Source organism: Apostichopus japonicus, chromosome 17, assembly GCF_037975245.1.
Source record: "Apostichopus japonicus isolate 1M-3 chromosome 17, ASM3797524v1, whole genome shotgun sequence".
Taxonomy (NCBI): Eukaryota; Metazoa; Echinodermata; class Holothuroidea; order Aspidochirotida; family Stichopodidae; genus Apostichopus; species Apostichopus japonicus.
The window spans coordinates 20647363-20660413 of NC_092577.1; the positions used below are offsets into that span (position 1 = coordinate 20647363).

At 39.6% G+C, this 13051-nt stretch overlaps 1 protein-coding gene across 2 annotated transcripts; it reads left to right on the forward strand.

Moving 5' to 3' along the window:
* The first annotated feature begins 2164 nt into the window (after positions 1 to 2164).
* Positions 2165 to 8785, forward strand: LOC139984710 (uncharacterized). 2 transcript variants are annotated; one of them, XM_071998728.1, is made up of 2 exons: positions 2165 to 5418; positions 7409 to 8785. In XM_071998728.1, the coding sequence occupies exons 1-2, from the start codon at positions 4270 to 4272 to the stop codon at positions 7781 to 7783; spliced, it is 1524 nt and encodes a 507-aa protein (XP_071854829.1). In that variant the 5' UTR covers positions 2165 to 4269; the 3' UTR covers positions 7784 to 8785. The 2 variants fall into 2 exon arrangements, with proteins under 2 accessions (XP_071854829.1, XP_071854828.1); XM_071998727.1 differs by having other exon boundaries at positions 2167 to 5418; positions 7373 to 8785.
* Positions 8786 to 13051: the final 4266 nt, after the last annotated feature.

The window sequence follows — 13051 nt, forward strand, 5'->3', positions numbered from 1 at the left end:
TGTAGCCCTGTTATGAAATCTTGCACATCTGTGAGGCACTGTATGTGGATGTATGGAGGGAGAGGACTTCTCCAATGTCAGTATCAATGTTGAAATGTGAATTTCTAGTTGACAATATTTAACTTTGATAGTTTGTCAAAATGGTACTCTTCTGCCAAACTTCAGTACAACTTGTAACAAAGGACAAAACTCATTAACTTCAATAAAATAGCCTGACCTTCAATAACTTTCTTAGTCACGTCCTGGGGGCACAGTCCTTATTTTCCACAATCACACAGAGTGAGAGAGCAAGATATGTGAGTAAAAATCTGCACACTGGACCATGCAGGGGGACATAGCCTATGTATGCCCAAACTGTTTTTTGTTTTATTTTTTTGGGGGGAGGGGATATGTTTGTAAGTGGAAAAGCCTGAAATAAACTATAGAAATATGCAGCATGTACAGTATGCAATAGAGAAGAATATGAGCATATTTGTTGCTATAAAGATTAAATTTGCAAATTAGCACTTACCTCAGCTCTTACATCTGTTCTTGGACTTGTGCTATTATACTAGATCCAGATCAGATCCTCTGATTTTATCAGACGATCATCTCTCCACGGGGTAAACTGTTGCATTGGACCCAGTCGCATTTGCACTTGAGCCGTAATCTGGATCTGATTCTCGCCCGGGCAGGTAAAAAAATTCGGATTGGAAATGTGTCATTCTCAGCCGGAAATCGCGTAGGCCTAGTACATATGCTCCAAAAGTTTCGTTTTCAAGGTTCATAGCCCTACAGTGACAATGTTCCGTTAGATTCATAGGTCAGTTATGATTCTTATATTGCACCGAGGATGATCAGGAATTCAGGATGCAAGCTTTTTCCGGAAAACACCCGATTTCGGAGTTACCAGTTTCAGGGTTACCAGCGACAAGTATCAAAATCGTTAGATTTGCCAAAATAAAACCCCAGAAAACGCTAGATAATCAGTTTCACTCGCTTGTGTATTCGTTGACTGTTCGTTGCACTGATTCGTATCAAGGGCGTATCTAGGATGTTCTAACCAGGGGGGGGGGGGGGCGAATTACTATCTAAGCGGAGCGCCACCATCGGTTGGCGCGTAGCGTACAAGAAAATGTCTGGTTTTGATACCCCCCAGATCACCGGAAATGGCACTTCTCGGGCTTCAAAATGACCAACCAGATGTACACTTTTTGCCTGAGAACCAAGTATTTCCCAATAGTTTTTTTTTTCCCATCCATAACCTTTTGGAAGATTTTCACCAGTCACACATCATGTTCGACCTCATCGCATGTCCTGTGGATCATTGCTTTTGTGGGTAATACGTAAAGGCCCACAATACCCGACAGCACCACTTTTGAAGTTTTGAAGCCCATTATTTCTTCAGAATTTGAAAATTCACATTTCTCGTGAATAAACTCACTTCAAAACATACCCTTAATGTTACACAAAATTTCAACCAATATAGAAAAACCTCCTTCAACCCCTAACAGAGCAGTCAAAATTGCACGAGTAGAGGGAAGTGTGATGAAGAATGTTGGTCAGGAAATTTTCGATAATTCAGATACAGTTCATGTATTGGTGTACATATATTAAAACTTCTATTGCAAAACTTCGTTGAAGGAAATGAAAAAATTGCAGATATTTCCGAAACCGAACACTACACACATAGGCGTAGGAGGAGGGGGGGGGGGGGGGCTGCAGAGTGCAGCCCTTAATTCGCCGGGCAGTTTTAAGGCTGTTCATCCTGGAACGCCATTTTCATGCTCACTGGTATATGATGTGATAACTGCTGTTTGCTTTACAAATTCGTACAGGCGCGTATAGCGAGGAATTTGCCATAGTCCAGTCATTTTAACGTTTCACTTAAAACAAATTGCAACAGAATTTTGTCCACCATAATGCATTTCTTTGAGGTCCCCAGAACACCATACTAAAAGTCCCAAAATAGGGGAAAGATGTCTAATTTGCATAAATCCAAGATGGCCGCCAAAATTCAATATTTTGACATATTGTGACTTCTAGATGGCCTAATTTAATGCTTTAAAGTTCCAGAGTGGGGTATTTGTCCATAGGATTTCATTTGCAAAAGGTTACAATTTGAGTGGTTCATTTGCATAGAAATTAGCATATTTTCAAAATGGCCGCCGAATACCTATATTGACCATATTATTTGCTGCTTTTTATACAAATATTTTGAAATTCACTTTCCAGTAATAAAGTATGTGTGTCCTAGTAGGTACAAGATATATCTAGCATGCTCAGAATGTACAGTTATTGGTATTAAAGGGATATTCAGTGATTCTATTACCTATTTATGATATCAAACATCCATATACACAGGATATACCTATTTCCAAAATTAAAATTTCGTGTTTCGAAGTTCGTGGTGTATTGCAATGGCTCTGTAAGTTACTGTGTATTTAGTTTTTAGTCCGAACAATTCATTCCAGCAACAACGATAGATCTCTCTTGTCATAAACAGACTGTTTTTGAAATATTATTCATGTGTGAGTATGAGAGATCTCTTCAAATATGCAAAGTGGAATACGAAAAGTGGACAGTGTGTCAGATATCACTGAATGTCCTTTTAATTATGTGATCTGTCAAATAATCCTAGTTCAAGAAAATCACTTTACTACAGCAAGACATGACACCAATAGACACTGGAGGGGCATCATGGTATGAGGAGACCACTTGAAATTGAGTATAATCATCTGGTTCAAGCCCTGGCCCCGGTACTACGCAGTGGTTTTTAGATTGTCCTTTGGTATTACCGTAGGTCTTTTGTTCATTACATCTCTAGCTCAGATAGCGCCAATCAACTGTCACTGAAGTCTGGTGGCTCGGAATTCCTGCAGCTTATTCCTCTGCATTCGGTGCAAACATCACTGCAGAAGAAACCATGGTGACGACATGTACACCTATTCGTGTTGCACTGAGTCTGGTACAATTATAGAATACAGGGCCATTCATTAACTCTTCCCAGCATCCGGATGCGCGGATGCGCGGTGTGTCTGTAGTTTTATTACCTAGGTGAATATCCTCACCTGCATAGATAAACTCCCGACCATTTGTCCTTATCTGCATCTGATAAACTCCCGACCATTTGTCCTTATCTGCATCTCATAAACTATCGACAGTTTATTTGCAATTTCACCTTCCTGAATTCAGTCCTTAATCCCTCATGAAGCTAACGCACGGCATTGTACGTGTGTGTGTCTGAATCACGGCACTAGCGTCACTACTACGGAAGCGTAGAGAAGACATAAAATTGTTGAGAACATAAAGCTCGAGTTATCAGTTATGGACAAAATGCACTGCTATGCAAACGACAAACTTACACATTTTCAAGAGCTTTAAACATTTTTAAGAGTTAATCGTATTTTGTAATGTTACCAATTCAACAACTCGAAAATTTGGTAAGTGAATATGTCGTCAATTTTATGTTCCTTCTAAGGTTCCGTACAATGCAGTTAACACTTGTTAACTGCCACCGTACTCAGCTTCGGCTATTACGTAATTACGTGTACATGTACTCGGCAGGTCGCAAGCCAATATTATAATTGGTGCTCTATCTGACTATATGTGGTGTTTTTGATAGTGAACATTCTACTGGATATCTAATATGGCTTCAGCCCTTATGGATTTTGTAAATAAAGAGGAATTGCATCAGTTGATGAAAGACATTTCATTGATGCCCGAATCACTAATTAAGCGAAAGAGGCGAGAACTGTTTACTGCAATTAATGGTGATCTGTTTTTTCCCTTGTCCAACTGGCCAATTAAATACGAAAAACTTTTTTGGGAGAAGCCTATTTCAGACACTTCGTGCTTCAAGTTATTTTTATTTTTAGTTGGCAATGGGTGTGCGCCACAGGTCGTTGCGACGTGGATCTTATTTTCACAACATTGGAATGTAAAGGCATTGAATAAGAGATATTTCCAACTACTTTACATCATGTCTCGTTTTGAGAGTCATAGCAACGTGTGGTTCTATTTTGATCTACGAACCCTCGTTTATCGATACCTATCTGGGGCCTTACGATCATGGAAGGAATGAACATGCGGGATCTGAGACATCGAGATAATTTATTGTGAATATATTTTGGGTATTTTCCTTTGCACCACTCACTTTTTCTATTAAGAAAGCTTTAAGAGAAAATGGGACAATAGCAGTTTCAAGATGTATGGAGCGTAGACCAATCCGGTGAAAATCTTTGTGGTTTGTTTCACTTCAATGAGCATGCGCCACCCGATTGATTATTGATGTCCATGCCCTTTTATCATAGTGGTTTCAGTTCGAGATACCTACTCCTACATGTCAACATGGCACTCAACAAAATAGTCAAGCAGCAAGAAGAAATTTGGACGAAATTGCACCGTAGGTTGACTTCTCTAGACTTTGATGTAACAAATGTTTTTCCTGCAAGGGTCTCTTCTTTCATGGATCATAGCGCCAAGGCAGTTAGTTCGTGCAGTGGATATTTATTGTCCTGCATTATTTCTGCATGTGCATTTCTTATTGCCAGGAAGTCCACACTACAAATGCCAAGTGGACACATACAGAACACTAACATTTTCCATGTGTTGACTGGACCTCCGTCCAGCGGTAAAAGCCAAGCTCTTAAACTTGCTGCCATGGACCCTATTAAACAGATAGCGGAAGATAAGGATTTTCCTGATCCAATCATCCAAAAATCCACTGTGTCAGGACTCACCAAAAAATTGTCAGAGAACAAGCAAGGCTTTCTTATTAGCGCGGAGATTTTTGACTCGCTATCGCGACTTCTGAAGTCGGAAAATGAGACAAATGACAGTGCCTTTTTATGTGAGCTTTTTTCAGGTGAACAGTTTTCTTTGAATTATGCCACAAAGAATGAAACGAACATTTCTGCGCTCACTCCATTTGTCATACTCGGGTGCATTCAAATGTTTCCGTTGGCTAAGTTATTGGTCATGCTCAACCAAGGACAGGGCCTAATTGACCGTTTTTTAATACATGTGCCGCTATGCTTGCGACCAACCCCAGAAGAGTCGCGTCATTCTAAACGGACGCTGGAGGATTTGCCGAGTTGCCCCACTTTTCTTACAATAATGTCAGCAATTAGCGACATAACCACCACGTCTTACACATTTTGTGAAGATTCCGCTAACTATCTCCAGGAAATGGAAACAGAATTTATCACAGAAATGAATGAAGCGATTTCAACAGGAACTGTCCCTCCCAAATCGAAGAAAATTGACATGATTGCCCGCGTTTCGCTTTGTTTACACGTGTTTTGTGACATCACACAACAACTTTTAGACTCTGTCGACTCAATGCGTTCTCCTGACAGTCAGATTCCGATGGCAGCAGTTCAAGGTGCTGTGTATTTTGTCAACTTCTGTGAGACCCAGAAAGATATTTTCCTTCAAGTAAGTTGTTCTTCATTCTTCTCATCGCTCATGTCACCACAAACGATCCTTCTGCTTCTTTAAGCCTGACAGTAGGTCTCCTTTAATTAGTTTGTGACAATAGGTCTCCTTTAATTAGTTTGTGACAATAAGCCTAACAATTAAAATGAAAACATATAGCTTTACGTCAAACCGGTTTGCACACCAAGATTATTTCTTACGGGCTCGGAAAAGGGGCGAAGTTAATAAAACGCAAGTTAAAATTTGGGAGTAATTATAGAAAATTAGTAATTATATAAAATTTGGATAAAGTGAGAGATTTTTTTTTACCCTAAATTTGGCCTGAATTATAAAAATCCAAATTTCTTCGTGTACAGTATATAATTTGAAAATTCATGTTGTATATCGATCGATTTATTGATCGATCGCCTCACATTGGGCATATTTTATTCAAAAGTATTTCTTTATTTAAAGAAAAACATGAAGAATATATCTTCACTGCCAAACTTAGTTTGCACACCACAAGTATATTGTCTGATGTTCACCGACAATTGGTCATAGTTTATTAAGGCCACTTCATATGTGAAAACAAATGTAAATGTTACGTAACAGTTGACCATAAAGCTTCCACGAAACTGGTAGCGTCCTTTCAATTCAAGGGAGCTAGTTCCAGATCTTGCCGGTTTCTATTCTGGGCTATTCTATTATATAATAGGGTGAAATGTTTAGGCGTTAACACAGTTTAAACGTAACTATTAGTACAGTATTGGGCTATACTATTGTATAACAATAAAGTGTAAAGGTAACTATATATTCGTAGTCTGCACAAACTTGTCGTTTAATCTAAATGAAAATTTAACAGTGACTGTGTGTCCGCCGTGTTCACTTAATTAAGTTCGACAAAATGTATGTTCGAAAGCGAAGTATCGGAGTTCAAGCAGGGAATGGTTTATCAACACGAAATTTTGCAAGTCAAATTGAGCAAAACCCGTCCACATATTGCAGAAGCTCCTGGACTAGTTCATTTTTTATAACGTACGATGACATATGTAATAATATTTTATGGTCTAAAGACCGAACGCTTGAATGGTGTTTGGATGAAGGCTTAATTTCATCAGGGAGAAAGTGTCATTTGTGTGATTGTGCAATGGAACTTGTTCAGACTAATGATAGGAAGGATGGTGTGAAGTGGGAATGTCGCAGGCAATTCAACGGAAAAAGACATAAAACTGACATGTCGATTCGCAAAGGCTCTTGGTTCGAGCACAGTAATCTCTCGCTTGAGGAGATTTTGAAATTTACTTACTGGTGGAGTATCAACTTAACCCAAACTCAAATCAGGGACCAGCTAAGGCTTAGCCCAAATACTGGTGTAGACTGGGATATGTTTTGTAGAGAGTGCTGCGATGTCATTATGACTAAGACCAGAGTTAAAGTTGGAGGTGTGGGGAAAAGAGTCCAGATTGACGAAAGTAAGATAGGAAAAAGAAAGTATCACAGAGGCCACAGAGTAGAGGGGCAATGGGTTTTCGGAGGAATTGAGGAAGGGTCTAGGAAATGTTTCATCGAAACTGTTGAAAAGAGAGACAAAGACACCCTTATTCCCCTGATACAAAAATGGATAGAACCAGGGACAACTATCGTTTCTGATTGCTGGGCAGCTTACAAATGCTTAAACGATTATGGCTATCACCATGAAAGTGTCAATCATTCCAAAGAGTTTGTGAATGAAGGTGGTTCCCACACTAACAAAATTGAAGGTCATTGGAGGCAACTGAAGGCAAGTCTGCCAACACACGGAAGGAGGAAATGTCACTATGACTATTATATAGCGGAATTTTTGTACCGTTACTCACATGCTGGTGAATCCATTTTCAATGCCTTCGTAAAGGACATCAAATTAGTGTACAATCCAAATGTGATTTAGTATGTTAGATCTGCAGTCTAACCAACTTTCACGTTTTTTTTTTCCAAGATGATCACTGACATCTCTGCCTCGGTACTGGAACAGGTACGCCAGCAGCCTTTAGTTGAGGATATTCAGAGGGCTATTTGTCTGTTTCCTGGACGTGCTATTACGATGCGGGCTTTCAAATGTTCTGGACCGCGTCCTTTGCGAAAAATTTGTGAAAAAGAATTCAGCGCCGCATTACGAGAATTGAATGATTTTGGTAAGGTAATTAAAGTAAAGGTACCGAGGACAAAGCCTATCACTGTTTTCTTGAAGAAAGTGCCGGATGAAGTGACAGCATGGACACTATTTTCTAAGGAGAGTTATATAGCTCAGTTTAACAAGCCATCACATTCCAGAATAACGGAGAATATAAGATCAGCTGTCATTGAAAGTGAACATTTAGTTGAGACGTATTTCGACAGTACTGACTAAACCGCCATCATTGAAACTGCCATCATTAAAACTTCCATACAGTCAGGGGGCGGGAGGGGGGTAAAATGGGCTGCTGACGTCCTTTTCAGCTCTTAACCACTTTTTTCTTAATCTAGATTATTGTCTTTTTTATTGCGCTCATATACTTATTGATATTGTCACGTTTGTTGGTGTAATTTGGCGATGACACCTATTTATTCTTCTTTTTTTCGGCAAAATAGCCAGGAAAATTTCTGTACGTGACCAATACCCCTAGCTCTGCCACTGGAGTGGGTAGATGGTAATAGATGGTAATACTGAAAGAAAAAAAGGAAAAACTATGTCTAAATAACAAGGTTAGAATAATGAATATGTTATAAAAACAAGGCTAGATAACCTTTGCCACAAGAAAGTGACATTCCTGACTAAAGATAACATAGGCACGGTAAATAAGTACTGTATGTCATACTTGTGGTTATCCGAAAACTGTCCACCCATATATACTACAATGACAACGTAGGACAAATAATACGTAACTGTATAAAAATTGAGTCAACAATGGTCTAACCGAAACTCCATACAACCAAAATCTTAGCTACATGTACCCTGTACGCTCATCACGCAAAAATAACAATGATAACATAACACGTAATTAGAAGCCCAAGGGTAACGAAACATACTGAATGAGTTGTGAAGGTAATAGAATACCCAAGAATAGATGTGAAGTACACGCAATAATAAAATATATACCAACAATTTCTACAATAAACAACCTAGTATGACTGCAACAAAAACCCTAATAACCAGGTAACGTGTGAGCCCAAGTACGCAAATCTCAAGAACCGTAAGTAACAATGTAATACAGGAACGTAGTGGAATTGGTCTGCGGTAATACATAAAATGGATCGTAGAAAAATTAGGGCACCTCACAAAACAAATCAAACACTGGCCAATAATAACTATGATTTATAATCTTGTGATCCTAAATAGCAGTAAAAAATACAACAAATACTTACAGACTATCACACTCCAAGGGTAGAACATATGAGTTTAGATTAAGGTTCAATTTGTGCATCTAAAACAAGCCATGCTTCTGGGATGAAAAACGTGTCAATAGTCCAAATGAAAGGATGGCGCTATACTAAAAAGAGTATGAATAGAATGTAATCAAAAACACAACACTTTTCAATACTATTAGACTGCTGCACATAACCAATATAACTTATATTTTTGGGTAAATATATAATACTTAGGTACAATTTATTTTTTCAAAATATACTTTTCGACTGGATATCCGTCCAATAGATTTCAAGAGCTTTTGAGAAATTTAGTGACAACTCCCTTCTATACGCTATCGTGCTTTATAGCAGAAATTTTAAGTTGTAAATACATGATATTTTCAGTTGTAAAGAAGTGTTAATTTTCATGGTATTTTCGTATCGATAGTGCTTTACTTTCATGTTGAAATATTTTCTTATGTAAATAATATTGTGTTCAATTTATTTTTATGTTAATTTCAAGCTTGTGTATTCTTGATCAGAAATGTGATTTATATAACCAATCATGTATTCATTTATGATCCTTGTATTTGACATGTTCAATGTTTTGCTCTGTCTGTATAGGCTATACATATAGCCAAGTCTAACAGTAGCACAATTTATATTATTAGACTGCTGCACATTACCATTATAACTTATGTTATTTGGTCAATACATAGGTAAATATATAATACTTAGGTAAATATATTTTCCAAAATATCTTTCTCCACTTGATATCATTTCAATAGATTACAAGAGCTTTTGTGATTCCCTTTCTAGTGACAACTCCCTTCTTTTACTACTTCGCTATCGTGCCCTTATTTAATTAATATTGTGTTTCATTTCTTTTTGTATGTTAATTTCAAGCTTATGTTTTCATGATCATAAATGTGATTGATATAACCAATCATGCATGTTGAAATCTTTACTTATGTAAATAATATTGCCGTGTTGTAAAGAAGTGTTAATTTTCATGGTGTTTTCGTATCGATAGTGCTTTACTTTCTTGTTGAAATATTTTCTTATGTTAATAATATTGTGTTTATTTCTTTTTGTATGTTAATTTCAAGCTTGTGTATTCATGATTAAAATGTGATTGATATAACCAATCATGCATGTTGAAATCTTTACTTATGTAAATAATATTGCCGTCAAATTTTAAAAACTTTTCCCATATAGCATCACTTATTTGATTTTGACTCCGCATCCGCGCATCCGCGCATCCACCCAGGGAGTACTAGGTATGGACTTAGAAAAATTTTAAAACTTTTCCCATATACCATCACGTACTTGATTTTGACTCCGCATCCGCGCATCCGCGCATCCGCGCATCCACCCAGGGAGTACTAGGTATGGACTTAGAAAAATTTTAAAACTTTTCCCATATACCATCACGTACTTGATTTTGACTCCGCATCCGCGCATCCGCGCATCCACCCAGGGAGTACTAGGTATGGACTTAGAAAAATTTTAAAACTTTTCCCATATACCATCACGTACTTGATTTTGACTCCGCATCCGCGCATCCGCGCATCCACCCAGGGAGTACTAGGTATGGACTTAGAAAAATTTTAAAACTTTTCCCATATACCATCACGTACTTGATTTTGACTCCGCATCCGCGCATCCGCGCATCCACCCAGGGAGTACTAGGAATGGACTTAGAAAAATTTTAAAACTTTTCCCATATACCATCACGTACTTGATTTTGACTCCGCATCCGCGCATCCGCGCATCCACCCAGGGAGTACTAGGAATGGACTTATAAAAATTTTAAAACTTTTCCCATATACCATCACGTACTTGATTTTGACTCCGCATCCGCGCATCCACCCAGGGAGTACTAGGTATGGACTTAGAAAAATTTTAAAACTTCTCCCATATACCATCACGTACTTGATTTTGACTCCGCATCCGCGCATCCGCGCATCCACCCAGGGAGTAGACTTAGAAAAATTTTAAAACTTTTCCCATATACCATCACGTACTTGATTTTGACTCCGCATCCGCGCATCCACCCAGGGAGTAGACTTAGAAAAATTTTAAAACTTTTCCCATATACCATCACGTACTTGATTTTGACTCCGCATCCGCGCATCCGCGCATCCACCCAGGGAGTACTAGGTATGGACTTAGAAATTTTTTAAAACTTTTCCCATATTCCATCACGTACTTGATTTTGACTCCGCATCCGCGCATCCGCGCATCCACCCAGGGAGTACTAGGTATGGACTTAGAATTTTTTAAAACTTTTCCCATATACCATCACGTATTTCCAATACTGTCCCGTATGTACGAAGATATTCCACATCAATAGTGTGTCGTTCTTAAAAGGCATCCGTACATGTGTGACGCCCTCTAAAATTCCACCACAAAAGTACTAGCCAAGGACTTAGGAAATTTTTGACTCCGCATCCGCGCATCCGAGCATCCACTCAAAAAGAAAGACCTGGAACTTTGACATTTTTTAATCACATACGTACTGGGGTGAGACTGAGCATCCGCGCATCCGGATGCTCAGATAGATTCATCGAGTGGCCCTGTATTCTATAATTACTCCCTGAGTCTTGCAGCCACAACAGATGAAATTCAGTAGTTGAGATGGTGCTGGAGATTTATCAGTCTGCTTAGGTAGATATTTACCATCTACGACATGCCAACCCCATTCCTCTGGCTTCATATTTCTGTTTGTCCCTTTCCACTGCATTATCTGGAAATACACCCGAAGGCTGTGATAAACGGCAGCTGCAGAAGTTGGAGGCAATGTTTGTGGTTGCACATGAGATGTGCCCTTGGAGATTTTTTCGCAAAACTTTCTGTACAAGAGCGTTTAGTCGTTCTTCATCACCACCACCATAGAGGGACACAAGCGCCTCTTCCCCTGCTTCCACCAGATCATCTTTTGCTGCCTCCGTACAGTTGAATACCTCGGCTTGTTTGCGAAATTTCACTTTCTTACCACCATAGAGGGACACAAGCGCCTCTTCCCCTGCTTCCACCAGATCATCTTTTGCTGCCTCCGTACAGTTGAATACCTCGGCTTGTTTGCGAAATTTCACTTTCTTACCACCATAGAGGGACACAAGCGCCTCTTCCCCTGCTTCCACCAGATCATCTTTTGCTGCCTCCGTACAGTTGAATACCTCGGCTTGTTTGCGAAATTTCACTTTCTTTATCTACTTAACGGCCAAGCCTTTCCCCATCCAAATGGACGAGACGTCACATCGCAGCCGAGGAAGGCGTGAATGAAGAGAATATTATCACATATGTGAGGGCCTAGTGACTCCTTTGCTTGCTTTATGCACCATGATCTGGTTTGTTGTGCTGATTTCTTTGGCTCAGATCTCAGGAACAGCTCGTGTGCATTCATTTCAGCATGATGAAGTAGAAGGACCAGCAAATCTGTGTCGTCTCCTATCACAACAGTATCCATGCTTCTGGCGGATGCAATAGCTGTCTGGTCAATAAGGACATCAGCATCATCCTTCGCATGGTCTACGCTGCAGCCTGCTCTTTGTAGTTTGTCACTTACAACGCATATGAAGCGCTGTTTATTGACTTTGTTGTTCAGAAATTCCTCCTTCTTGGATTGGAGAACCATTCCACCTGTGAAGTGCACTGTAACGCCTGCCCAATCTGCTGTTCTCCTCAGGTGGGTGGCATCTTTTATCGTGGGATCATCGCTATATCCATCAAACACAATGGCAGCAGGACCATAGTTCTGTGTCACATACCTAACATACAGCTGGCTCACATTCTCAAAAGTAGATCCCCGGGGCCATGGCATTCTATGGAGCAATGCGCCGCCATCTAGAACATACTGGCAATCTCCACTGGGTTTGCGTTGCTCGTTTGGCATAGCTCTCCAAAGGGTATCAGCAAGGACTGCCTTCTTTGGCTGCAGAGGGAGACAAGATGATTCAAACAATGCAGGGGGATAACTACAGAGTTCATACTGGAACAGCGCTGGCACATCTTGGTAGCGGTCTCGAACAGTAGTAAGTCGCTGAAATAACAGCTGGGGATCAACCGTAACAGATCTACCTGAGACCTTTACAGCTGACCGTGATGCTAGTGTGACTGCTTGGTCAGCTTTTCGGAATTTGAAAGCTTCTACAGATTTGCCTACCATTGAGGAGAGAATCATTTCTCCAACTTCTCTTGATCTCTCAACGTTGACTCCTTCCTGTGCTGTCATGCCATTAGCTATGTTAAACAGTGACTTTCTCAGCAAAAGGACTCCTCTCTGTCA

Bases quoted from the DNA above. Each gene is read 5' to 3' on its own strand.
- LOC139984710 (XM_071998727.1), top strand. From the start codon at position 4,270: ATGTCCATGCCCTTTTATCATAGTGGTTTCAGTTCGAGATACCTACTC. The intron at 5,419-7,372 runs GTAAGTTGTTCT...TTTTTTTCCAAG, and splicing joins AGAAAGATATTTTCCTTCAA to ATGATCACTGACATCTCTGC.